General features: G+C 34.1%; 3 protein-coding genes across 5 annotated transcripts in view; 2 read left to right on the top strand and 1 right to left on the bottom strand.

Moving 5' to 3' along the window:
• Positions 1 to 1,642: 1,642 nt before the first annotated feature.
• LOC113119643 (cell division cycle-associated 7-like protein) lies at positions 1,643 to 10,646 on the bottom strand. The gene is made up of 10 exons (XM_026289257.1): positions 10,496 to 10,646; positions 9,928 to 10,002; positions 8,839 to 8,958; positions 8,179 to 8,568; positions 7,091 to 7,153; positions 6,807 to 6,977; positions 6,033 to 6,176; positions 5,812 to 5,961; positions 2,835 to 2,971; positions 1,643 to 1,990 (listed from the first exon to the last, which is right to left on the bottom strand). The coding sequence occupies exons 1-10, from the start codon at positions 10,520 to 10,522 to the stop codon at positions 1,969 to 1,971; spliced, it is 1,299 nt and encodes a 432-aa protein (XP_026145042.1). The 5' UTR covers positions 10,523 to 10,646; the 3' UTR covers positions 1,643 to 1,968.
• Positions 10,647 to 14,812: 4,166 nt separating this feature from the next.
• Positions 14,813 to 18,581, top strand: LOC113119665 (uncharacterized). Of its 2 annotated transcripts, none has more exons than XM_026289284.1 (4): positions 14,813 to 14,984; positions 15,491 to 15,560; positions 15,642 to 15,851; positions 17,840 to 18,581. In XM_026289284.1, the coding sequence occupies exons 1-4, from the start codon at positions 14,946 to 14,948 to the stop codon at positions 18,208 to 18,210; spliced, it is 690 nt and encodes a 229-aa protein (XP_026145069.1). In that variant the 5' UTR covers positions 14,813 to 14,945; the 3' UTR covers positions 18,211 to 18,581. The 2 variants fall into 2 exon arrangements, with proteins under 2 accessions (XP_026145069.1, XP_026145068.1); XM_026289283.1 differs by having other exon boundaries at positions 15,639 to 15,851.
• A 1,505-nt stretch (positions 18,582 to 20,086) lies between these two features.
• Positions 20,087 to 26,030, top strand: part of LOC113119635 (hyccin-like) — a 38,204-nt gene continuing 32,260 nt past the window's right edge. Inside the window, exon 1 of one of the 2 annotated variants that reach the window (XM_026289243.1) lies at positions 20,087 to 20,169. The gene's annotated coding sequence lies outside the window, so the exon portion shown is untranslated. Of the gene's footprint in view, positions 20,170 to 24,861; positions 25,012 to 26,030 lie in introns of those variants that run through there. The other variant, XM_026289246.1, reaches the window with a different exon arrangement.

Below are 26,030 nucleotides of genomic sequence, written 5' to 3'. Positions count from 1 at the left end.
CAGTAAACCGGATCTCACCTATGTTCATATATATGTGTTGGATTTTAACTTTTAAATGTTGATGTAATATTTGTAAACATCATACTTTTGCGCTTATTTCAGTTAATGCCGTACAACTAGCACGTTACAGTGCTGACAGTGTCGTATAAACAAGGCTGAAGAAGACGCGAAAAGCGCAGGAACAGGCGACCGATTCAATTGAATCATTTACGCAGGAACCGCTCCACTTGATTCAAACTCGTAACTTTGATCATTCAGGTTCGAGTGATTCATCTGCAAAAACCAGATCAAAAGAGCCATTCATTTTCGAATTTTAGCATCACTTGAAATCATTTTGTAGAGTAAAGTGACGGGTGAAACGAAGGTTTTTTGAGAACCTGAATCAGTTGTGTCACAAAATGATTCACTGTTTCGATGCGCTCCAAAGGGATCACGTGTCGCGAAAATTTAATTTCGATCGGAACTTCTAATCCCTTATCGCAAATAATTCGATTTACATTGGGTCTTTGGAAAATGTTCGCAAGTCATTTTGCAAATTTAATGTTTCGAATCAAAAGTTAATTGAGATCTGAACTCAGGACTTCAGATCGCAAATTAATTGATTCAGTTTGAAGCTTAGGAGAGCCAATCATATGATTCAGATTTGAACTTCGGAGCGTGAATTTATTAATTCAGTTTGGAGCTTCGGAGAGCCGATCATATGATTCAGATTTGAACTTCGGAGCGTGAATCATTTGATTCAGATTTGAACTTCGGAGCGTGAATCATTTGATTCAGATTTGAACTTCGGAGCGTGAATCATTTGATTCAGATTGGAACTTCGGAGTGCAGATCGTGAATCATTAATTCATTTCGGAGCTTCGATACGTAAATAATTTGATTCTGATCGGCGCGTGAATCATTTGATTGAGATTGGAAATTCGGAGTGGGTTCGCGGATCATTTGATTCAAAACGGAGATTCGGACCACGATTCATATGATTCAGATTGGAACTTCGGACTCGGAGTGGGTTCACGAATCATTTGATTAAGTTCCGAGCTTCGGAGCATGAATCATTTGATCCAGACTGGAATTTAGGAGCGTATCGCGAATCTTTTATTTATTGAATGGTAGAAAACATCAAACAAGGCAGTACGAAGAAAGAAAGAATGTGTAAGCACATACAGATTACTTAAGAAAATTAACCACGGTTTTACTATAGTAAAACAAGTAGTAACCACGTTTATTGTAGGCCTATTACCACAGTTTAACTAGTAATGATTTTCTTTCGAGTAAAACCATGGTGAATTTTCGTAAGGGATGTTGCAGCTCAACAGAATAGTAATAAATGTAAAATTAAGAGAACACACAGTACTTATCTAGATCAGCTATGAATAAAGAAAAGAGAGGTTTAAAGACAGTAAATATATGTCCTCACCAAAAGACCAGATCAAACCTACACCCTTAAATATAATGACCCACATTTGATTCATTTCGCATCAGTTTGTTCGATGATATTCAGTAATATATAATATATATCCTGTATTTTGATATGATTTACATGATTTTTAACCATCTCTGTTCACACATACACTCTTAATAAACTAATTTGTTAAACTAATTCAATCTTTATCATATGATATAACAAAAACAAATAACAGCATTTAAAATGTGAAATAAAAGGACCTTTATTTAAGCAAAATTCCAATAAAACGTTTTCAGAGAGAAAAACACATTGTGCAAATGAGAGAAAGGCTGTGTGATCAGGCACATCAGTTACAGGATCTCAAGATATCTCTGGCTTTAATTAGCAGGAGAACAGTCGGATTCATTAAAACTAAATCAGTAAAAACAGTACAGTATCTTGAAGTATAAAAGTAGGGACTGGTTTGCATATCATCGCTCAACACTGCTGGAAACTCTCAGTGTTTTCTTGCTTAGCTTTAAAAAGTCAGTCTGATTCCCATCAGGTTCATCTGATGATCGACTTCACTCCACGTCCTTCTGCAGACTGACACACACACACACACACACACACACACACACACACACACATTAAACTCCTGTCTGGAGAAACACAGCACTTGGTGTTATTAGACAAGAATTAAAAATAATTATGTGGTGAAATGTACAAGAGTTAATATGAAAACATAAACCAGACTTGAGGACCAACAGGCGGCTTGTGACTTGATTAAAACCTAATGATAATTACATTAGAAAAAAAATGGATAAATATTTATTAAGAATGGTTTGCAAGTTGGTAAAGGTTTAAAAAATAAAAAAAAGTTCAGAAATATCTAAAAAGTATAAAATATTTATGTTGAAGTAGATGAAAAGCTAATAATTAATTACAGAAATAAAATGAATAAATTTAATTAGTTCAATTAAAAATATCTACCAAAAATTTTAAGATAAGAAAATAAAGGTGGTTTGTGAGTTAAGCAAGTTACGTCAGAAAAAATATTTATATATTATAAATATTATTTATATATAAAAAATATTATTTAGTAAAATTTAGATTATCTAAATAAATATTTATTATGAGGGAGGGTAGTGAGTTGATGAAAAGCTCATTTATTACAATAAAATGTAAAATATTTGAAAACATGTATAAGTACTAAACAGATTTGTTAAATTATTGAAATTAACTTAATTTTAATTTTAGAACTATTTTAGACAATACTAGAAAATATTTTGAGCATGTAACATGTTTGTGAAACCCTGTTAAAATAATAAATAAATGTGTACAAACTCCATGATGAAGATGAAGAGATTTTATACAAAACAACAACAAAAAAAAAAAAAACACCTGTTTGTTAATGAAAAAAAACAAAAAAAAAACAATTTAAAGTTACCTCTCCAGATATTCTCGGACGTTATCGTGTCCGTAGAACTTGGCGAGTCTGGTGAGAGCCCCGGTCGCACAGCGTCCATCACGCTTACGACACAGACTGCAGTTACACACTCCTCGACAGATGGGACACTCCCATGACTGCACGCACACACACACACACACACACACAGAGAGAGACAAACACACACACACACACACACGATCAGTGATATAACGCTTCTAAAAGCTAGAAATCCAAAACGTCTTATGCAAAGTTCAATATTCCACATAGTCATGATCTTTCACCAAGAATATTACCTAGCATTATACATTTGATAAAGAGAATGGGTCTCATTCATGAAACACGAGCAGAACGAATTTTTGTGTAAATCGTGTGTAAAGTGGTTCTGGCGTAAATTTTCGGATTCATTAAAATGTTCGTATTTTCCAAATGTTAGTTGGTACGAAAGAAATCTACACCTGCTCCCAGCCACGCGTAAATAGTGCGTTTAACGTCTGAACGTTTTGCTCATTAATACAGCTGCATTTTAATTCACCTTAATCGGGTACATATTTATATAGCATTTTGAAAAAAATATTATATATAGTAATTACATACGGTTTTTCTTTTTTACTTTTATTATGAGAGCCAGTAATAGGATCTGTAATATGCTGCCAAACTTCCTTTTTTAGGACCTGATACGCCACTAGTGGGCTACGCTTGAAAATAAAATGTGGCGTTTTGAATGAACTTCTGATAATAAAACTTCAATTTCTGCAGCTGAGAAATTGTTATTTTTCAAACGCTTTTGAGAAGACACTTTGAAATCCTTCATTTGGTGTCATAATATGATGCCCATATATAGTTGTCAGTCGGATTTAATAGGCGGGATTTATGGTAATTGAGAATGAGCGTGCACGCGCGTCCCATTTACGACTGATTTGAATTCATTAACACACACACACATTTCACTATCACATCTGACGTTTACGAAGTATTTGTGAATCAGGAGAAGAGTTTTCGGGAAGTTCTCTTTACGCGCAAATCACTCCCATATTTACTCGTATATTTACGAATGTTTTTACGAAACACGAGCAGAACGAATTTTTGTGTAAATCGCGTGTAAAGTGGTTCTGGCGTAAATTTTCGGATTCATTAAAACGTTCGTATTTTCCAAATGTTAGTTGGTACGAAAGAAATTTACACCTGCTCCCAGCCACGCGTAAATAGTGCGTTTAACGTCTGAACGTTTTGCTCATTAATACGGCTGCATTTTAATTCATAATCGGGTACATATTTATATAGCATTTTGAAAAAAATATTATATATATTAATTACATACGGTTTTTCTTTTAACTTTTATTATGAGAGCCAGTAATAGCCCTTACGGAAATTAACCATGGTTTTACTACAAATGAAACCAAAAAACCATGGTTACTATAGTTAAACCATGGTAACCACAAATTAACCATGGTTTTGCTATATTAACCAGTTTAACCACGGTATATGTAGTAAATCTGTGGTTAGACAAATGGGAGTCAATACGCCAAAAAACCATGGGTTACTACAGTTTTACTATAATAAAACCATGGTAATTTTTCGTAAGGGAGGATCTGTAATATGCTGCCAAACTTCCTTTTTTAGGACCTGATACGCCACTAGTACGCTTGAAAATAAAATGTGGCGTTTTGAATGAACTTCTGATTATAAAACTTCAATTTCTGCAGCTGAGAAATGTTTCTTTTTCAGTCGCTTTTGAGAAGACATGTTGAAATCCTTCGTTTGGTGTCATAATATGATGCATATATAAATCATATATAGTTGTCAGTCGGATTTAATAGGCGGGATTTATGGTAATTGAGAGTGAGCGTGCACGCGCGTCTCATTTACGACTGATTTGAATTCATTAACACACACACACATTTCACTATCACATCTGACGTTTACGAAGTATTTGTGAATCAGGAGAAGAGTTTTCGGGAAGTTCTCTTTACACGCAAATCACTCAGATATTTACTCGTATATTTACGAATGTTTCATGAATGAGACCCATTGTGTGTATATAAATCATGGCACAGACTTCTGCGTGTTGCTTGAAATTTAATCATGTTTAAGAGTTTGTTTAACTATTATAATATTTATAATTTGATTCAGCTTTATAAAATTTAAATGCAATATTTTTGTTATTTCAGTTTTCAACTAAAATGAAAATGAGATTTAATTTATTAGTAGAAATAGCTGCGTTTATTCATTTTTTTAATGTCATTATATTTCAAATTTTTTATTTAGTTCAAGTTTCTAATCTAATATTTAATATTAAAAATGTTTATCTTATATTTTATTTAACTTTATTTTAAATTCAGTTTTACTTTAACTTATTTCATTTAGTCGCTACAGCAGACATTTCTAATTTTTATTTTAGTGAAAGTTATTTTTAGATTTGTAATATTTCCATTTCGGTTTCATTTCTTTCCATTTCAGTTCATTTCCATTGCAATATTTTTCATTTTCATTTTAATCATTAAAGTTTTCCATTTAATATTTTTGTTTATTTAGCTTTATTTTAATTTATCAGCTGAATTTTTTTTTTTTTTTTTTTATTGGTCTTTGATTTTTTAAATGATTCTAATATATTTTTTTTCTTATTTTAGTACTTCAACTTCTTAATCTTAATTTGAGTTAGTTTCCAAAGCAAGATTTCTTATTTTGTGCAAGTTTTTGTATATTTATTTTATTATATGTGACCCTGGACCACAAACCCAGTCATATCAGTCAATATATTTAAATCAATCATCTTTCCATTGATGTATGGTTTTGTTATGATTGGACAATATTTGTCTGGGATATATAGTTTGTCCAGATTAGATTAGATTTGATTGTAATATAGTGAAGTAACCGTAGGCGTCCCGTATTGGGGATGGGGTGACAGTTAAAGGGTTAAAGTTCGTCTCATCTGTGTGTAAACCGTTCTGATTGTGTGTAGTGTGCGGTGACTCACAGGGTCCAGCAGCGCGGCGCGGACGTCTTCTCCGTAGCGGTTGCGTAAGCAGGGGCCGCAGAACTGACCTTTGACCCCGCCGCAGTAGAGCCCCCTGCACTCAGTCTTGGTGTCGAGGGTCTTCTGCCGGCACTGGTGACACGTGCTGCCCTGAGATCAGTGATGAAGCATTAGTGCAGCTCTGGATCACACTCAGCACACACTGCGCTCCTCACACTCACGTTCTCTTTATCCAGGATCTTGTCTTTGGCGCGATCGGCCACGTTCTCCAGCTCTTCTTCTGTGATGTCCTCCGGCATCCGTATGGAGTCACGAGAGCGACGCTTCCTCTGCTTCGGCCGAGCGTCGCCCAGATCCTCCCTGACCTGCAGAAAACCACATCACACACACACTTCACCTCTGACCTCTGACCTTCAGGATCATTAATGCACCAAAAACATACATCTTTCAAGTTCATGATTTTAATCATAACATTTATTTATTATTTCAAATAGTTTAGTTGTTCTTTTAATATATCAGTTTTTTTTTTTTATTATTTCAGTAAATTAGTTGAATTTTTTTTGTTAGTTTTTCTTTTACTTTTTTTTGATTCAGGAAAGAATAATGCACAAAAAAAAAATAATCCTTTAAATTATTTGCAGCTTAGTTTTCTTTTAATCTAATAATTATATTTTATTTGATTAATACATTTTTTTAAAAAAAAATTTAAATATCCGTTTAGTTTTTTCATTTCAGTTTACTAATTTTTTATTCATTATTTAAAATTTATATATATATATATATATAAATAATCTATCTCAATTATTTCAATTTAATTTAAGTTTTTCATAATATATACATAACTTATTTTAAAGTATATATATATCAAATAATTAATGGATTAAAAAAAATATAATAGATAAATACATAAATTATATTTCAGTAATATAATATACGGATGTTATTTGGTTCAGTTGACTCCAGATGAATTGTGTTCAGTTTTCTGTGTCTCTTGCCTCTATCAGGCGCTTGATGTCCATCTGTCCGCTCTCTCTCTTCAGAGGAGCTGGTTTCTCCTCCACCTCGATCCCAAAATGCTCCGGGGGTCTGGCCTTGCGACCCGGGTTTCGTCTCTCGACCTGAACCTCTGAAAAACGTCGTTTCGGGGCGGACGGCTTCTTCTTCTTCTGTTCAGGGCACAGAAAGAACATCAATATGAAGTACAGATGTGAAGAGAAAACAGAGGGATCTCAGGCATGTTCTGTGTAGATGAGTGGTGCAAGGGATTGTGGGATCTCACCGTCGGCGTCGTCTTAGCAGGAAGTTCAGGCAGAGAACTCAAGTCTGCAAACAGTTTTGCAAGCTGCAAGAAAAGAGTTTATGTAAGCATCCAAGATATTATGAAAAAGTGGATTAAAAATAAACTGAATTTGCATCAATGTTACAGTAAAGTTAATATTGCAAATACATGACAATACTGCTATAAATTAATATTATACTTAATATCATATTAAATATAACAATGTAAATGAAGACAATTAAAATATTAGAAATATTACTTTAAAAACAAAATTTTAAAAGTAAAAAAAATTATATATTATTATTAAAAATGAAAAATGCTATTAAAATTACAAATATAATTTAAAAAGTAAAAACATTTTTACGAATATGAAAAATTCTCTTTTGATTTATTTATATTGTAAAACCTTTAAATAAAAAATGTATATTAGTTAAATACATATGCTAATGCAGCTTTATTTTTATATATATATATATATATATATATATATATATATATATATATATATATATATATATATATATATATATATATATATATATATATATATATATATATATATATATATTTTTTTTTTTTTTTTTTTTTTACAAAATTAATTAAAAATTTAAAAATGACAAAAATGCTGTTTTGAATTTTTGAAAAATACATATTGTAAAACAAAATTGAAGTAAAAATGTATTAAGTACAAATACATATGAAAAAATTCTGTTTTGAGTTATATTTTTATTTGTAATAATTATAAATATTATTTTAAAACTAAATTAATTCATAGAATGTAAAATATATATATATATATATATATAGAGAGAGAGAGAGAGAGAGAAATGCTGTTTTTAATTTTATTTAAAAACTTTACATTTTTTAAACTAAATTAAAAGTACAATTATTATTATTAAAAAATGTGTGAAAATATGTTTTAAATTGTATTTCATTTAAAAATATTATAAACATTTTAAAACAACATGAAAAAAAGGCATTGCTATAATTATTAGTTATAAATATATATGAAATATGCTGTTTTGAATTATATTTATAATAATACAAAAAACATTATACAACTATTTGAAAATAAAATCGAATACTACCATAGCTTTATTTTCTTGGATGTTCTTGGCTCTTTTGCTCAGTATCTGCATCTCTTGGTCGGTCAGTAGACTCTCCACACTGGTCACCTGATCAGAGGGCTTTGATTGGCTCTCTGCTCGTATACGCTCATATAATGTAGACTCTTTTGACTGCTCTGGTTCACGCCGCTTCCTGTTTCCTCCTGCAGGCTTCCTGCTGATGGGCGGGGCTGGGGGCGGGGCCTCTTTCTTGCCTTTTTTGGCAGTGTTCCGTTTAGGGGCGGGGCCTCTCTTGGTGGGAAACTTGAATGCGACACACAGTCCAGAGCTGCGCCTCTTTTTAGACGCCGGCTCCTCTCCGTCAGAATAAAAGCCGTTGTCGTCGCTGTCGTTATCAGTGCCCTCGCTCTGCTGTTGACATTCACATTTGAGATAGATATATATATGTAAAATTAAAGAAATAGTTCAGCCAAAATTTTTATTAGCGTCTCATCCATTGATGAGACACTGATGCAATGCTACACTTTTCTAAATCTGATGAAGACACAAACTCATCTGGACGGTCTGAGAGTGAGGACATCTTCAGCACATTTGGGTGAACTGTTCCTTTAACCCAAACTGAGCAGATATTCCCAGACTGGATTCATCATAACTGTACGTGGTATTTTTGGTCATATTTACCACCGGTTTTCTCCAGTCACACTCTTCCGCAGAGAATCCCTCGAACTCGCTCTCGCTCTCGGTGTCCATGAAGGCCTGCGCCAGCTCATCCGTCATGTGTTTGGACCTGAAGCAAACGTCCTGACACAGACAGAGTGACTAAACATTACTATTATTATTATTACTCCTGGATTCTCAATCAGACGAGACTTAAAGGCATTGCTTTAAGAAGTAAACCAACTCCTCTGAACACATGACAGTCTCTGGTTTCCTCACAACAGATGAAGATCTGGAGACTGACAGACACACAGAGAAATCCAGGCTGTCAACCACAACTAAAAAACACACTCCCTAAATCACAAATCCCATAAAACCTCGGAGCAGTTCAACTCAGAAAATCAGGGTCAAAGGACAACTCCATAGATCAGAGTTATCATAGTTAAGTAAAACCACTTCAAACTTCAAAAGTGCTTATGAACTTCTTCTTTTTTTTTTTTTTTAGCTAATATTTATTTTATTTTAAGTAACATGGATTTTCATTACAAAGTAATATATATATAATTTTGTGTGGGTACATACATAAATAAATGCATGCTTTAAATGTTTTTAAACTTTAACTTTAAGTTGAAACACTGAAATAATTAAAACTAATAAATAAATAATACTGTATCGACTTTAAAAAATATATTTTTTTAAGTGAAAAAAAAGTTAGATTTGATGTTTAAAAGAAAAACACTAATGCATTAAAAAAAGTTAAAATGCATTACATTTTAAAAATAAAAATAAAACTAAGTAATAAAAAAAACAATAATAAAAAATTTATATATATATATATATATATATATATATATATATATATATATATATATATATATATATATATATGTAGACACACACACACACAATAAAATCTGAAATGGTAATAAAAACTATTACAGTTTAAAACTAAATTGTTTTTGACATACAACAGCACACTTTATGTTTACATATCTTTAGGGAAAAATATGCACACATTAAAGTTAATATTGTATGGCAAATTGGTTCCGAATATTAATAGCCAATTATCAGTAATAATTTGCATTAATTTGTAACACTGTAGATGATACTAACAGGCTTCCAGGATCCCTTTGATTGGATGCTGTCTCTGCTGTCCTCTGATACATCTGCTACTTCCAGCTGCTTTGCCTGAACACAAGAGGTTTATTAGAGCAAATATTAAAGAATTACAATTATTTATTATATATATACACTATTAATTATACTATAAAAACAAGAAAAAAAAATATGCATTAATTACTACTACTACTACTACTACTGTAAACTTTAATAATGATATGACATTTTTTTGTAATAATATTATAATTCCCTATATAAACAACAAATTTGCTTATTAACTCGGTGCAGACATCAAAAGATATCCATAAATGCAAATCAAAGATCTGAATATCTAAAGAAAAAAACGCAAGTAAAAGTGTTTTTAAGATGCATTATCATTAACACTGCAGACTTTATTACATTTTCTGCTGATGAACTTCTGTGCCTCATTAAATATGAATTTAATCTAGTTTTAAACCGACGATCATTGATAAGTGTGTGCACGCGCTTACTCGACTCTCGAAACCGTCGCTGTTTGTCTTAAGGGACATTTTTAACGGAAAACACTTCTAATCGCTCTTACCTTCAAGGATGCTCTGCGTGTTTTCATCGTTTTAAGAATTAAAGTGATTGTTTGGTGCTTCTCTGTGTGCGATTACAACTCTTTAATGAATGAAAGGTTTAAAAAACAACACGAGCGCACAGGAGGCTGTGAGAAAACGGAGGGGTGATTACATGACCGATCCGTCACTAAAGAGCTCATCAGCTCACTTTGAATTCATTTTTATTGACATAATACCAATTATATATAAAAATTATAAACAGATGATAGAATATACAAGACAAAAGTCTCCTCCTTAAGGTTGATGTGAGATTTAAGTCTACAGAATCCCCCGCGATCGCGCCTGCTGTTTGAATGGAACAGTCCAGAATGCGGCGCTCTGCTGTTTCGCGGGAAATGCCTCACGCGGACACATCATTCACTCAGTGCGTGCACATGCAGCTATAAAGCGTGTACTGCATTTATAAACGCAGTTAAATAGACCATCAGAGGCTTGTTGGTGATATTAATCCTCATAACAACTATAACATCGCTCCACACAGACAGAAAAATAGTTTGACCGAGTACATGTGGCCATGGAGCATAAAAAGAGTCATAAGGGTCCATTTTTTGGGAAATTGAGATTTATACATAATCTGAAAGCTGAATAAATAAGCTCTCCATTGGTGTATGGATTTGTTAGGATAGGACAATATTTAGCTGAGATGCAACTATTTTAAAATCTGGAGTCTGAGGGTGCAGAAAACTCAAAATACTGACAAAATAATCTTTAAAGTTGTCCAAATTAAGTTCTTATCAATGCTTATTACTAATCAAAAGTTACATTTGTATATATTTACAGTAGGAAATACAGTACAAAATATGTTTATGGAACATGATCTTTACTATATCCTTAATGATTTTTGACATAAAAGAAAAATCTATAATTTTGAACCATGCAATACAGTTGGCTATTGCTACAAATATACCTGTGCTACTTAAGACTGCTTTTGTGCTCAAGGGACACTTATTATATATATAAAAAAATGCCATAGTGCTGCCATACAGTACACCCTAGGCTATTATTATAATAGTATCACTCCCAATGATGCCCAAACATTCTGTCTAAAGGGATAGTTCACACAAAAATGAACATTTACCCACCCTCATCTTGTACAAACTTTTATTCATTTCTTTCGTCTGTTGAACACAAAAGAAGATATTTCATAAAATGTCAGTGGTCCACTTGATGGTCCCACTGACTTCTATAGTATGGAAGAAATACTATGGATGACCATAAAACATCTTCTTCTGTGTTTAACAGAAGAAAGAAACTCATACAGGGTTGGAACAACTTGAGGGTGAGTATAAATGATGACAGGTTTGTACTTTTGGGTGAGCTATCCCTTAAGTTTTGAGAACACACACAATGCTGTATTGGGAAAGCTCACTAGATTTATAACAAGCCCAAAAATGCATTTATTCTTTTTGCTTAGAAGGAATATTTGCTAGTCCACACACATGTTGCTCAGGTATAGGTTGTTTACATCTGATGCCAAGGTGGTTTAACCAGAAATATCATCATCCTTGTGCAAGCGAAAGTTTTTTTTAAATTATTATTATTTATTTATAGGCAGCTATATATTTGAATGCATAAAGACCCCCCAAAATTAAATAAAAAACAATATTTTGAAACCTATTATTTTGAAATTTCATTATTACATTTTTTGTAAGTATTTACTGCTACTACTATAACATACTGTATTTTTAGCTGCATTTGTTTATTTTAGTTATTTATTTGTTATAATTTTTTTATTTAATTTAGTTAAATTTTAATCAAATTTGTATGATTTATTTATGCATGCATTTTTATTTAAATGTTTATTTACTTAGTTTAGGTTTTAAATGTATTAGTTAACTTGTACATTTACACTGATTTTCTCGAAACTTTTCCAAAGACCCATGAGGCTCACTAGTTTGCAAAGTATTTCTATCTAGTCATCTGTCAATACAAAATTTCTGACAAAAACCGCTAATTTAAACGTGTCCGCCTTATTTGAACACAAGATCGGGCGCCATTTGTTTACTTCCGGCTTCCGGTGTCTTTCGTTTACAGGTATCTTACCTGTACAAATCAATGCATTATGCTGTTTGATATTATAATCTTTTAAAGTGTGTTTTTTATCATAATTATTGTAATACATTGTCTTTAAAATTAACAAGCTAGTTTGTAGGCGCGATAGTTTTACAGTTTACCGTACTTTTTTGCAGCGGCTAATGAACCGGAAGTCCCGAAAATTTACATAATATTTACAGCTATTACGCTTTTTTTTTTTTTTTTATAATACTATTATAATTTTTAAGTGTATATAATAATATTAATATATGTACATAGCCTAGTGCAACTTTAATAATGTGTATGAGATTATAAAAGTGTGCATCAGCATGTTTTCCGCTCATCTGCTCCTGAGTGAGTGTTATTGTTGTGTTTGATGTCTTCGCCCACGAGAAATCTGCTCAATTAGTAGCTAGTGAAGCGCTTTTTCTCGTTTGTCAGCACAAACACCTGCATCCGGAAACGTCCCCCATCAATACTGCTTTATTCGGCAAACCTTCACTTAAGCGCTCAGCTCACGGCGCGCGGGTGACAGCGAAATGATACGGACCCGGCGCTGTCTCACAGAGATAAGGCAAATTACCAACAGCTGTTTGAGCTTTGTTTAGCTGCCTGCTTTTGTGTTTTCAAGCACTTGGCACTCAAAGTCAAAGACAAACCAGCGGCTGTCTCAAACCCTAGCTGGCGCACTTAGGGCCCTAGACTCCGAATGAGCTGCTTCGGCCATGTGTCTCAAATCCTTTTATAATAATTTTCAGAGGAAGCTGATTTTTAAATGTATTATTATTATAACATTTGAAACACAGAATGAAATTAATATATTACATGCCAGGGAGCAAGAAAATTATATACTTGCATGATTTGTTGCTAAATGGCATTGTGACGTCATCGCGTAATCGTAGTGAAACATTGTGTCAGTGCATCAAATCTCAACAAACAAAAAAATCTGTTATTATTATTTTTTTTTGTTTAAGGGTACAATCCATACCATACATATAATGTAGACAGTTAAATCATACTTCAAACAAACATGAGCATGATATATAACCTTAATATGTATTTTTGCACAATTTAAGTTTTTTTTTTTTTTTTGGCTAGTAAACTAGCAGAACTACACATTCTGAACAATTATAGTCTGAAGCAGTGTATTAGTATTTAGTTAGTATACTATACTCTCCAAGACAAATCTGTAAACATAGGGCACAATCTACTATGTTAAAAAATGTTTCAACTGCATTTTAAATTACACATTGTATTTTGTGCTTTTGGGTTACAGGGCTACAACAGATAATGGAAATGTCCTAGAAAATTAGTAGTGCCTTTTACATTTGTCTATACATATATTTTACTGCACTGATCAACAACCAAAGGTACAAGCTACAAAAGGGTGTATCATAAATGAACAATTATTAAATTATTATTATTATTGAATTTAACAGGAAACTTAATATGCATGATCTCTTTTTGTGTAATTAAATGGAAAATTGTGTGCCTTTTTATTGTTCAAAAGTTGTTAAAAGTTGCCAAATAAATTTAAAAATTTTTTTAATTTTACTTAAGTGCTTATAGAAGAAAAAGTTGTTAGGGTAGTCTGAAAAGTTGCTAAATTTAGTAACAAAATTGCTAAGTTGACAGCATCGCTCAAATAGGCCTGCCTAACTAAATGATTATGACTATTATTATAATTTAGAAGTCCATCAGGACCATGAAAACGATTTCAGAAAGCATGCACAGAAATGCAATTTAATGCAGACATTAAAACAGAAACGTATTAACAGATAACAATTTAAAAAGGTATGGTACAATTGACTAATATTGTTAAAAAGAAAATAATTAAAGGCAAAGCAGAGCGCATTAAAAGCGAGTCAGTGGCGACCCCTAGAGGCTTTTACAGAGAACTGATATAATCTCAGAACTAAGGAAATACAATCAGCTCTTATTTGGACGAATATTACCATATTTGAATTTATTATTATTATTATTACCCATGAATATTAACATTACCTAATGCATTTTTATACGATTTATAATTTTTTTTAATTAAAACGAAGGGCTTTTTATTTGTCTGTTCTTAAACTGATGCTTAAACTTAAAATATAGCCTATATTTTTGTGCATATATTAGATAATAAGATGAATAATAGGCTATAAAGCGCATATGCTAATAAACAGACCGAAGGGAAAGTGCAGTATGCACATTTGCCTATACATTTGGGTTTTTGTGTTTGTTGTTTTCTTTTTCTTTTCCTTTCCGCAGGTGACACGCTTTACAGTAAAGCACCTGTGTGTGACGTGCACCACATGACTGTGACGTCATCGATTGCTCAACTTCAGTTCAAGTGTTTTATGGGCATGAAAACTCCTGCGAGCTGAGAAAATGGGGTGTTGTTTTTCCTCTCCCGACCGAGACGATGAGGTAAGAGGCTGATTTATGGTCATTTATTTTTACAGGCAGGTTAAAGTAAAAATCTGTATTTGTTTAGCTATTAAATCTGAGGGTATAAGCAGGACAGTGTATCAGGTGGATCTAAACTGAGACAGAAGCATTGACGCCCTTCCTTTTCACTGTTTTTAGACATGAGAAACACTTTAGCAGGCTAGAAGAAGTCATTTAGTAGGTCAGTCAAGTAGATGTGTTGTTTTCATGCCTCAGTAGTTCAGAACAAGACTTTATCTGTAAAGTGGGTCATGTGTAGCTTGACCAGAAACAAGAGTAAACATGAAGCAAACGAAAGGAATCTGTCTGATTGAATATAGATGATTATTCCTGTTTAGTGATTTGTGCATGTGTGCTTGTTAAATTCAGTGCTGCTGAAGTGTATTCGTTTAAAGTGCTCGCTCTTTCTAATCCTTTAGTTGTGCATTTGTTCTCTTTAAGTATTCATTTGGTTTCTAATGTCACTTTTCATTTTTCTCTTACAGAGAGAACCTCTGATTCAGTCCAACAATAAAACACCAACCGAGTCTGCAAGACCACCACGACCAGCTAACAGTATCTAACTATCTATCTGTCGCTCTATCTATCTATTGCGCTATCGTTCTATCTGTTAATCTGTGTGTTATCCTCCAGCAGATGTCGATCAGAGGAGTGGCAGGTTTACGGTTCGTCGTGTTGGTGTTTCTGGTCTCGATGAGAGATTCACTGATGTTGCAGAAACGTTCAACAGACAGCAGGAACACTATGAATCAATGAAGAACAAGCTTCAGACCCTTGCAAGCCGCTATCACTGTCCAGTAAACGACAGTCTGTCTGAATGCCTGAGGAGAATCAAGGAGAAACATGGTAAGATCTTCACACGTGAGGACACAGTCTGTGCGAGTGACACCTAAACACAAGACATTCAAGCAAAACCCTTCACTTATTATGGACCATTAAAAACAGAGTCCATCTAGGATTAATATGATGCATGAAAAGGATAGAAATGCACATAAGGTTTATGCTGATTGCAACTTTGCATGTAATTTAGTCGTTCAGAATCAATGTTTTAGATGCATGTGATTTCACTGGAGATTTCTCATGTGTCCTAAAGTACCTCAGACTACCATATAAATGGTACTTTAATTATTTTGTAAGTGTCTAGTATCAAGCCCTGCATTATGTATGCCGAATGAAATCCAGTGCTTGTTTCTTACTAATTTTGCGGCGCTGATTTTGTTCCAACATTTTTGTTCCCTATTTTCTACTACATCCAAACAGACACAGAAAATGAAGAGATTTTTGACAATAAGTGGAGTATTTGAACCAGGGTTATTATAGTTAACTAAAACTAAAACCAAATAAAAAATATTAAAATAAAATTAATGTTAACAGAAAAAAAAAATAAGCTTATTTAATTTCAGCTAGTTAACAAGGTGACATTTCTCATTGTCATTTTGTTTAACTCTTACTTAAATAAAATAAACTATATAGACATTTTAAAACAACAGAAACTGATAAAAAATGTCAAAAATGCATAACAAAATCATAAAAACTGATAGGAGAAAATATGAAAATATCTCATTCCAAATATTAACCAAAAACTATAATGGTGTCTGAAATAACAGTATTTGAATGTATATATTTCCACTCCTTTGCAGATTGTAAGTTAATTTTATAAAACATTTTGAAAACATATTTTTGTTGTCTGCTTTAGTTATTTTAATAAATGTATTAAAGCTGATAAAATAATAATACTTTTTTAAATTATCTTATTTTGGTAATTATTATTAGAATAAAATAATAATTTAAAACTTTAAAAAACTTAAAGTAAGACATTTGTAGTGTCAGTTGCAGATGAAGTATCCCAAATATCAGAAGTTATATGTGGAGTTCCACAAGGATCTCTGTTAGGACCAATTTTGTTTTCAGTTCACATGTATCCTTTAGGTGCTTTAATCCAAAAACACAAGATACATTTTCACTGTTATGCAAATGACTTAAAAAATGGCTTAAATACTTATCATTGCGTTTAAAGGATCTAAATAGTCTGGATGTCCTTCGAGCATGTTTAATAAATGTAAAAAAAATTGGTTGGCTTTAAACTTTCTGCAGTTAAATACTGAAAAAAAACAAAGTTGTGATAATTGGTCAGAGCTTGAATAAAAATCATATTGAGATTGCTCTAAATAGGGTTTTTTCTAATAATAAGCAAGTAGAAAGAAATTGGTGTGTTTAATTGATATTAATTAACATTTTTGAATTTCATGTCAAGAAGTTGGTTCAGTCTTGTTTCGATCAGTTTAAGAAATATTTCTTAGGTTTTTTTAATTTTAATGATACAGAGAATCTAATTCATGTTTTGTTTCCTTCCCTTCTTGTAATGCCTTGTTTTCAAATAAATCATCGTAATTTATCGCGTTAACAGTTCATGCAGAATGCTGAAGCCAGATTATTGACACAAACAAAGTTATTTCATCATATTTCTCCTGTTTTAGCTTCCTTAACATCGGTTACCTCACTTACCTATTTATTTTAGGATTCTTTTACAGACATAAAAAGCTTTAAACGGCTTGGCACCCATGTATTTTTCTGAGCTAGTTCTGAGACTGTACAAAAACAGGGATATGTCTTAGATCACCTTTTAATGTATTTCTGGCAGTTTCAAGAACTAGATATAAAACAAAAGGAGACAGGGCCGTTGATCTTTTTTGCTTCAACTTATATTGTGTATAGCTCTTCATAAATGTGTATTTTATGATGGTGTTTTTTATTTTGTGTAAACCACTTTGTGCGTTGTAGCTTTAAAAGTGTTATATAAATAACATTTCTCTGTCTCATTTTCTCTCCATCAGAGCTGTGCCACATCAGTCTGGAGGTTAAAGGATATGACTTCAGTCTGATGGTAAGATCAGACGCCGAGATCCCCAGCGAACTGAAGCGGACGCAAGAAAACGTCACCGAACTGAGCCGAGCCGCCAAATCCGTCATCTCCATCAGCACCAAACTCCACGAAATGATCGACTCGCTTCTGAGAGCCGAGACCAGCATTATCAGTCAGATCGAAGCTGCTGAATCCAGACACCAGGAGCAAAAGAGGCTGGTGGACAACCTGCAGGAAAACCTTAAAGAGGCTCGGAGAGCCAAAGAACTGAGTCCGAAGTACAGGAAAGAGGCTGGGAATCTCCTCAATGAGGCTGCACTGCTCTCTGGAATCACACCCTGAACTGACTTTGTCTCTTAGTGTGAGCCAATAGCAAATATGAATGATTTAATATAATGTTAAATCATGAACAGAAGACTTTATTTCATTCCAAAATTTGGAAATGTAGCTGCAAATATACATTAGATGAACGCTATAGCAATACAAATATGCAATAACCATTAAAATAATATTAGAATTGTATTATAAAATACATTGTGTATGTTAAGTACATAAAACCTGACCAGAGCTATAGCTCAAGTAATAAATAAAATGTCTAGGCTGATGAAGGACTATGATCTGTTTTCAGTATTTAAACATTATTAAAGATCGATATCATTGTCTAGTATAATCTGATCTGATGTAAAATATAAACGGATTTAAGATTTTTTTTATTTTTAACTCATTTTAGTGTCTTGATGATAATAAAACACCTGTTTGAGAACAAATAGTTTAAGGGATTTGCTATTATTTGTGTCCTTTGGTGTATCTACTTGTGTGTATTTTAATATTTTAGTTTATTAAAGCACGAACATGCTTTAAATAATTATTCCTTTAATGTAAAAATGAATATGAATATTGATCTAAAATCTTAAACACTTTTCTACTGGTTTTTATTTGGTATATTAATAATTGGAATATTTTAGAATGATTGCACCTTTAAACCTTCATTAACCATTTAATTAATTACTTTCTAAATTTTTATAGTTTATTATTTTGTATATACTTTTTGTTTTAGCACATAATAAAAGTTGATGGTTGAAAATAAATAAAACCTGCTTCAAATTCAACGATTCATGAACCCGCTCCGAAGTCCGAATCTGAATCAGAAGATTCACAAACCCTTTAAAAATTTCCGATCTACATCAAGTGATTGCGATACACACTTTCAATCAAAAGTTTCACAAATCAAATGATTTACGCTCCAAAGTCCCGATCTGAAAGATTTATGAACCTGCTTCAAAGTTCCGATTTAAATAAAACGATTCGCGCTCCGAAGATCTGAATCAAATGATTCATGAAACACTCTCCGAAGTTCGGATCAGAATAATGATTTGCGAACCTGCTCTGATCTGAATGATTCATGAATCCGCTTTGAAACCCAAATGATTCACATATATTCACTCAGAAGTTTCGTTTCAAACGTTTAATGTTCCAATCTGAATCAAATAATTTGCAATATGCGCTCAGAAGTATTGATCTGAATCACATGATCTATGAAATGCTCCATTCGTGGACCCAATCTACGTAAATATAATGATTCATGCTCCGAAGTTGCAATCTGAAACAAATGATTCACAAACCCGCTCCGAAATTCGGATCAATCAAATCATTTACAATGTGATTCGAAGTCCGAATCTGAATAATTTCTGTGAAAAATCCTCGATTCGCAACCCACTCTGAATATTTCGCGCTCTGAAGTCCAGATCTGAATCAAATGATTCATGAACCCTCTCAGAGAATCCGATCACGTGCATAACCCTACACACGCTTCACCACTGACCATAGTATTGTTTGCAAGGCGCTACAATGCTTTTTTTATTATTCTTTGTATACATTTTCACCGTCATTTGACTTATATGTATGCATTATTTTTTAAATCACATTTTAATTTAAATGTGTGTACTTATTTAGTCTAATTTAGCACACAAAACATGTCTTTTCGGTCGTAAATTACACATTACTGAATACATTTAACAGTGGTTACAGACACAGTCTACCTCGCTAGTGGAAACCGTGAAGTCACGCCCACGGGGCCATATGATTGGCTGCTATTTGTGGACGCGGCTGTGGGTTTTATATCCTCCTCCGCCATTGGCCCGTGCCGCTGTCAATCAGAAACCCTAACTCGCTCCATGATAGACTGAAGTGTGTGAAAGTATTGGTGAAGGACTCGCGTGTTCAGTTGTTTCAGCGCGTTAATGGACTAACCGAGACATAAACGAGGTGAGCGGGGAAAAAGCCGTGCATGTAGCATGATAAGTGAGTATATATATATAAAAAACTTCCTTTATACGAGATCTACATGAGTCTTGTGTACATTCGCTGATGGCGTGGCGGTTCATCTCATGTGACTGTTAAACAAAACTGAGCTCATAAAGCATTTCAGATGATTAAACTCATTCATGTTTGTCTTTGCAAACTTCATATGAGGGAGAAGATATTTGGACATCTTCGATGAGAAGTGTTGATGAAAGATAGACTTTGCTCTTGCTGTTTAAAGCAGTTGACAAGGCAGTTGTGCTCGAGCTGTCATTGCTCAAGTGTGTGTGTATGCATGTACATATGTGTGTGTTTCTGAGTGTGTGTACGTATGTGCATGGATTTGTACGACTTTATGTGTGTTTAAATTCTTGTTTGTATTTATGCATGCATGCATGCTTATATTTGTTTATGCATAGTGTTTGTTTGTGTGCTTGTGTACATGCACAAAAGTACATTGATTTGAGTGCTTGATGTGTGTATGCATGCTCATGCATGGTTCTCTGTGTGACATGCATGAGTATAAATATGCATGCATGCAGTGTTATTTGTATTTAGAGTATGTGCATGCATGCATTTATTGTTTGAGTGCTTATTTGTAGCCAAAGTGTGTGGATGAATGAATATTTGTTAGCCTTAGCGTTTTTGAGTGTTTGTGCATGCAGTGTTTAAGTGTCTTGTTTGTGTAATGGGAGTTGCACACGCACACACACAAACATCAGTCACATGGTTCACCTTCCTTCCAGTCACTGCATGACAGATGATCAGCCTGTTTTTAAAGGAGCAAGATTATAAAAGGAAATGACCTCTGTTATGAGAGAAGCCACTCGTGAAGAGATAAGAGTTGTGCCCAACGAGCAGAAAATCACAGTTGTGTCCTCTTTATCTGACAGCTGATTAGATGCATGCAGATGTGGCTGGTGTCTCTCTGGCACGTGAAGACCACAGCTGTTCGGATGTTATTATATGGTATGTTTTGTAGAAGTGAGCTGATGAAACATCACACATACAGTTGGTTCCAGTGACAGTTTCTCGTCTCAGCCCCAGATTGCAGGGCCACAGTCTGGTTACTGACCCTCTGGTGCATTTGTGCGCACAAACGAGCTGGTTGCAATCACCATATTTGGTCAAATTTGCAAGGTTAGTGTCATTAAAGACGCTAAGAGGCACTTGGTGCCTTTTCTCCTTTGTATTGTGGAAAAGAGTTGAGATGTTTTAATTGCATCCCATCAGTATGAAATACAATTATTTGGTAAGTGATTCCTTTCCATCAATCATTTCAAACTGTCCGTCGATTCAAAGAGAATCGATTCGAAACTCTAATTCACAGATTTGTTTGTTTCCTCACTCCAAAATTTTAAAGGATGTCCCTGTGTGACATTTTTCATGCATTAAAATGTTTTCATAAGAGTAAATGATATTAGGGCTGAGTTGACAGTATTGATTTCTCTATTTTGACCCATCATCATTTTAATGTCAATTCTTTTCATTTCCAGTGTATTTTTGTAATATTAATTTCCAGTTAAACCCACTCAAGAGTGGTTCTCAGATGAAATGAACTCTTTAACAAGTCACTTCTTGTATAAGTGGGCGATTCTGGCCAGAACAAGCTGTAAATTGGTCCAGACTCTGTGGAAAGTCAGAAGTATAGGAGTGTGTCACTGATCTCGAGGGAGTGATACTGATCGTCGGTTTCTCTTACACTGTTATCATTCCTGTCTGTGCGGTTTGGATCTTCCTCTTTGAGCGGGGATTTCTGCTCACGTCTGACCTTTAAATGGCACCTTATTACGCACCATAACGATGCTTATTAACGTGTGAACGATGTGCCGTCTGCACTGGGATGTTTCATTACTGTCTGTGTTTTAGTGGATGTCCACTCTCTCCTCTACATGCATAACCCACAGGCAGTTCATTAATCTGTGATTTAAATCAATATGAAACAGTCTAAAGAGATTGGGAGTACAATAATGCAGATGTGAGTGTAATTGGCACTGACAGCGTCTCCAGCGTCCTCCGGGTCCAGCGCTTTAGAGCTTTCAATAAGAATAAGAGCTTTATAAGTCATTGTAGATTTGACAACATGCTCACGGCTGTGAGAAAATTACATTTGTGCTGCTTTCTTTTTTGCAGCCTTATTGAGATTGTGCCACCAACAGCTCAATTTCTCATTTACGTTTTAGCTAATAACTTTTCAACCAAGTGGCCTAGAAATAATAATTTTTTCCTCTTCTAATTAAATGCAGCCTGGGATTTGCAATTTCCGTCATAGGTTCTTTTTCAAGCTTTCATCTGATCGTGCTCAAACTTGGGTCAGATAAATTTAACACAACGTTAGTCAAATGTTGTTTTAATTAAAAGCTTTGTAATATATATTAAACTCTTTATGTTTGATATGAATGTTAAGGTGCTGAATAGGAAGTGGGCCTGTGTTTTCACAATAGTTTTGCATGTTTAAATGACACTAGTCATTGTCTACCAGCCTAAGGTTTCCAGCCATTATAAATACTATTATTTTATTTTTTAAAAACAAGTTTATGCCATTTTAGCTCTTCATAGCTTATCCAGTTGAACCCAATAGATGTAGTGCTGCTATGTTGTTTATTAAAAATATTATGGAAAAAGAGAACGAATGCGGAGAAGATGTTGTTTACTTCAAATTGGAAACCAAGCTGTTCATTTTGCGACATCTATCACCTAGGGCTGTGCAAAAAACCGAACGCGATTTTCATGCACATCTCATCTGTAAAGACGCTCCTTTAATTATAAGTATTATCTCCAGCACGTGTGTTCAGATCAGGGTTGGCAGGTTTTCACAACAAGTCCTGCCCCGGTGCTTCTCGAAACTAGTCCAAATCGCGGTTCCAAGAGGTTCCCAGATTTTAAAAAAATTGCTTCCCGGGGTTAAAATATATGTTTTTTTTTGGCATGGTTGTCTTGTTAAAATTCGCATTTTAGGGGCTAAATATCACGTTATTGGTATTGGGATTGCTTCAAACCTCGGACATGAAAACAACCGCAGACTTGGCAACACTGGTTCAGGTGGAGCGGCAGTTACTACACAGAGCCGTAGTCTACCGACAACTAACACAAAATCGCTTTCAAAATCGACAAAGAATCGCCTCCGATTTTAAAATCGATTTGTGTAGATTGTCAGTGAATTACGGCTCTGTGTAGTAAATGCCAACCAGTGTTGCCAAGTCTGTGGTAAGTTTTTCATGTCCGCGGGTCGAAGCGACAATACCAATAACGTGATATTTAGCCCCTAAAATTTGCCAAGGAAACCATGCCATAAAACTTACATTTTAACCCCGGAAAGCAATTTTTATCGGGGAACCTCCTGGAAACGCGATTGGGCTACTTTTGGACTAGTTTTGAGAAGCAACTGGGCAGGATTTGTTGTGAAAACCTGGCAACCCTGATCTGAACACACGTGCTGGAGATAATACTTCTAATTAAAAGAGCGTCTTTACTGATGAGATGTGCATGAAAATCGCAATCGATACTATCACCGTTGCACGCGCTTCTCGCACAAAAGAGCCACATGTTTAGAAGCCGAAAGACTTCATGGTGTTTTTCCCCATCTGACTGCATCTCATGTTTTTAAAAGCAAAAGTACTCTTTGTGATTGGTTTTTCGGTCCTTTATATGAAACTATACATACATGGTGCTGTTTTGTTTCTAATTGTTTAAGCAACTTAATTAATTATATATGGTTTATAAACATTAATTGAAACATTATGCACTTTTTTTTAACGGTCGTGTTATATTATTTCTTTGAAGAAACATGGATTATTAATATTTGTTTGATGTGGCTTCAGAAGAGAACCCAAAAGCCAAATATTTGTATTATTCAAATTTGGTTTTTTCAGCCCTAATGTGCATGACAATTGCAGCTTTTGCCTTATTGCAATTGCGATTTCATTGTGATTTCATTGTGATTTAGCGTGCACCCCTTTCTTCTTGTCCAATCTTTCTCTAAATTGGTGCAGATCATCTTCAGATCTGTCCTCACAAAAATCACAACTTGAGTTTTTAGTTTTTGACACTGTTCTCCAGAAACATAATAAACTTTCTGGTATCAAAAGACGCCAAACAGAAAGTGAGGTTGCATTTCGGGAACACTTTTGAGTATTGACAGAATTTTTTTTTACATTTCTTTGTCACAATTCTTTGAGAATATCATGTAAGTTTGATGACAGCTTTTCCTACTGGTAAATATTAGAAATATATTTCTTATGTTTTCCTAAATTCATCTCCAGTGTGAACTATGCCTTTGTACTTGGTGATATATAATGGTTACCAAAAAACTTGGAAAGTACCTTACAGACAAGATGGCTTGTGTATTATTGTTCAGTTTCCAAATGTTTAATAATTGACTTGTAAAGATCTCTGATAATCACCATTATCACCATATAAATATTTGTTCGCTTGAACTGAAACCACTCGCTGTGTGGAATGAGTGCCAGTGGTATTTCCCAGTTTAAGAGGATGTGTGTAATTAGTTTCTGCTTTTAAGCTAAATTAGCAAAACTGGAAGTAAAACATTGCAGGATGGCTCAAGTCATGACGTATCCCATTCATTTAGTCACATGCATTAGGTGTGGTGTTTAATGTGTTCGTGATGGTGTTGTTCGCCTCATGATGTTCCTGACAGGAAACATTTGTCGCGATGTTACTCAGAAGACCGTGTCGTGTGTGAGTTGCATAATTCTCTAAATGGCGTCTGGAGTCCAGCAGCATTAGTGTTTCATAAAAGATGTGATTAATATTTCTGTGCTAAAGGTGGATATTGTGCATCTGTCAGACTGAATCTCGCACAGGAACAGGAACGGCCCCAGGGTGAGCGAGACTAGGGTTTTCACACTTGTTCAGCTAATTTGTGACAAGAATTTCAATTTCGGTTTGAATAATGGTTGGTGTTTTGAGGGACAAATATTGTAGCTTAACATTGGCCTTCCAGAATATCATTTTTGGTGACTTTTATATGAACAGCTGACATTGGAGTTGGTTTTCTATGGTGTTTTAGCCTGGTTTCTTTAAAGGAAAAGTTAACTAAATGTAAAATGCATGTTTATTTGTCGTCATGAAATGGGCTAATGTTACATTTCCCTTAGTTAATGGCATTATTTGACATAACAGTTGTTAACTAACAATGAACAATTGTTCTAAAACATTAATTAATCATAGTACATTTTTAAAATGCATTTACTCTTCAAAGTTTTGGCTTCTGTTAATCGACCAACCAGATATCAGCTGCTCCCAGCTAATACTCTCAAAATGACCAGATATGGACTTAAGGAAATAATTTCCTTTCATACTTTTACTAGGTCTATATTCATAGCAGCATTTCCCAGTTTTCATTGAAATTCAATGGTGACTAAAACTGTCAGGCTCTAAAAATGTGACTCCTCTGCTATCTTCGAAGACATCCAAAGTCATAAAATGGACTAAAGCAATCTTTCCAGTCTCTAATCTTTCAGTTTTGTGCGAACTGTTTCTTTAAGCCGGTCTGGGTTTGTTCAGAGTTCAGGTTTTCTGAACCCGTTCTGCTTTGGCACGACGGCCGCTCGTGCCCTGAGTAACCTGTTTCCTCTTTGTTGGCGCTCCATTAGTGAGGTACTTTGCAGAATAAAAAGCTTTTCTAAATGGCAGTGAAGATAATCAATATCCTTTTATCCTCCCCCTGATGTTCAAGATGGACCAGCCTCACCTGAATGACTGTCACGACACCTCCACACGAAAAACATCGCAGACTGAGTCACTGAAAGATGCACAAAACAACAAAAAATGGCCCAATCACGTGCATTTGAGCTTCAGACAGATACAAGTTTAGGTTATGGCTCTGATGTGTCCCAGAA

Source organism: Carassius auratus, chromosome 19 (genome assembly GCF_003368295.1).
Source record: "Carassius auratus strain Wakin chromosome 19, ASM336829v1, whole genome shotgun sequence".
In the NCBI taxonomy this organism is placed as follows: Eukaryota; Metazoa; Chordata; class Actinopteri; order Cypriniformes; family Cyprinidae; genus Carassius; species Carassius auratus.
Note: the sequence above shows the minus strand (reverse complement) of the source record. Positions and strands in the feature narration are given on the sequence as shown.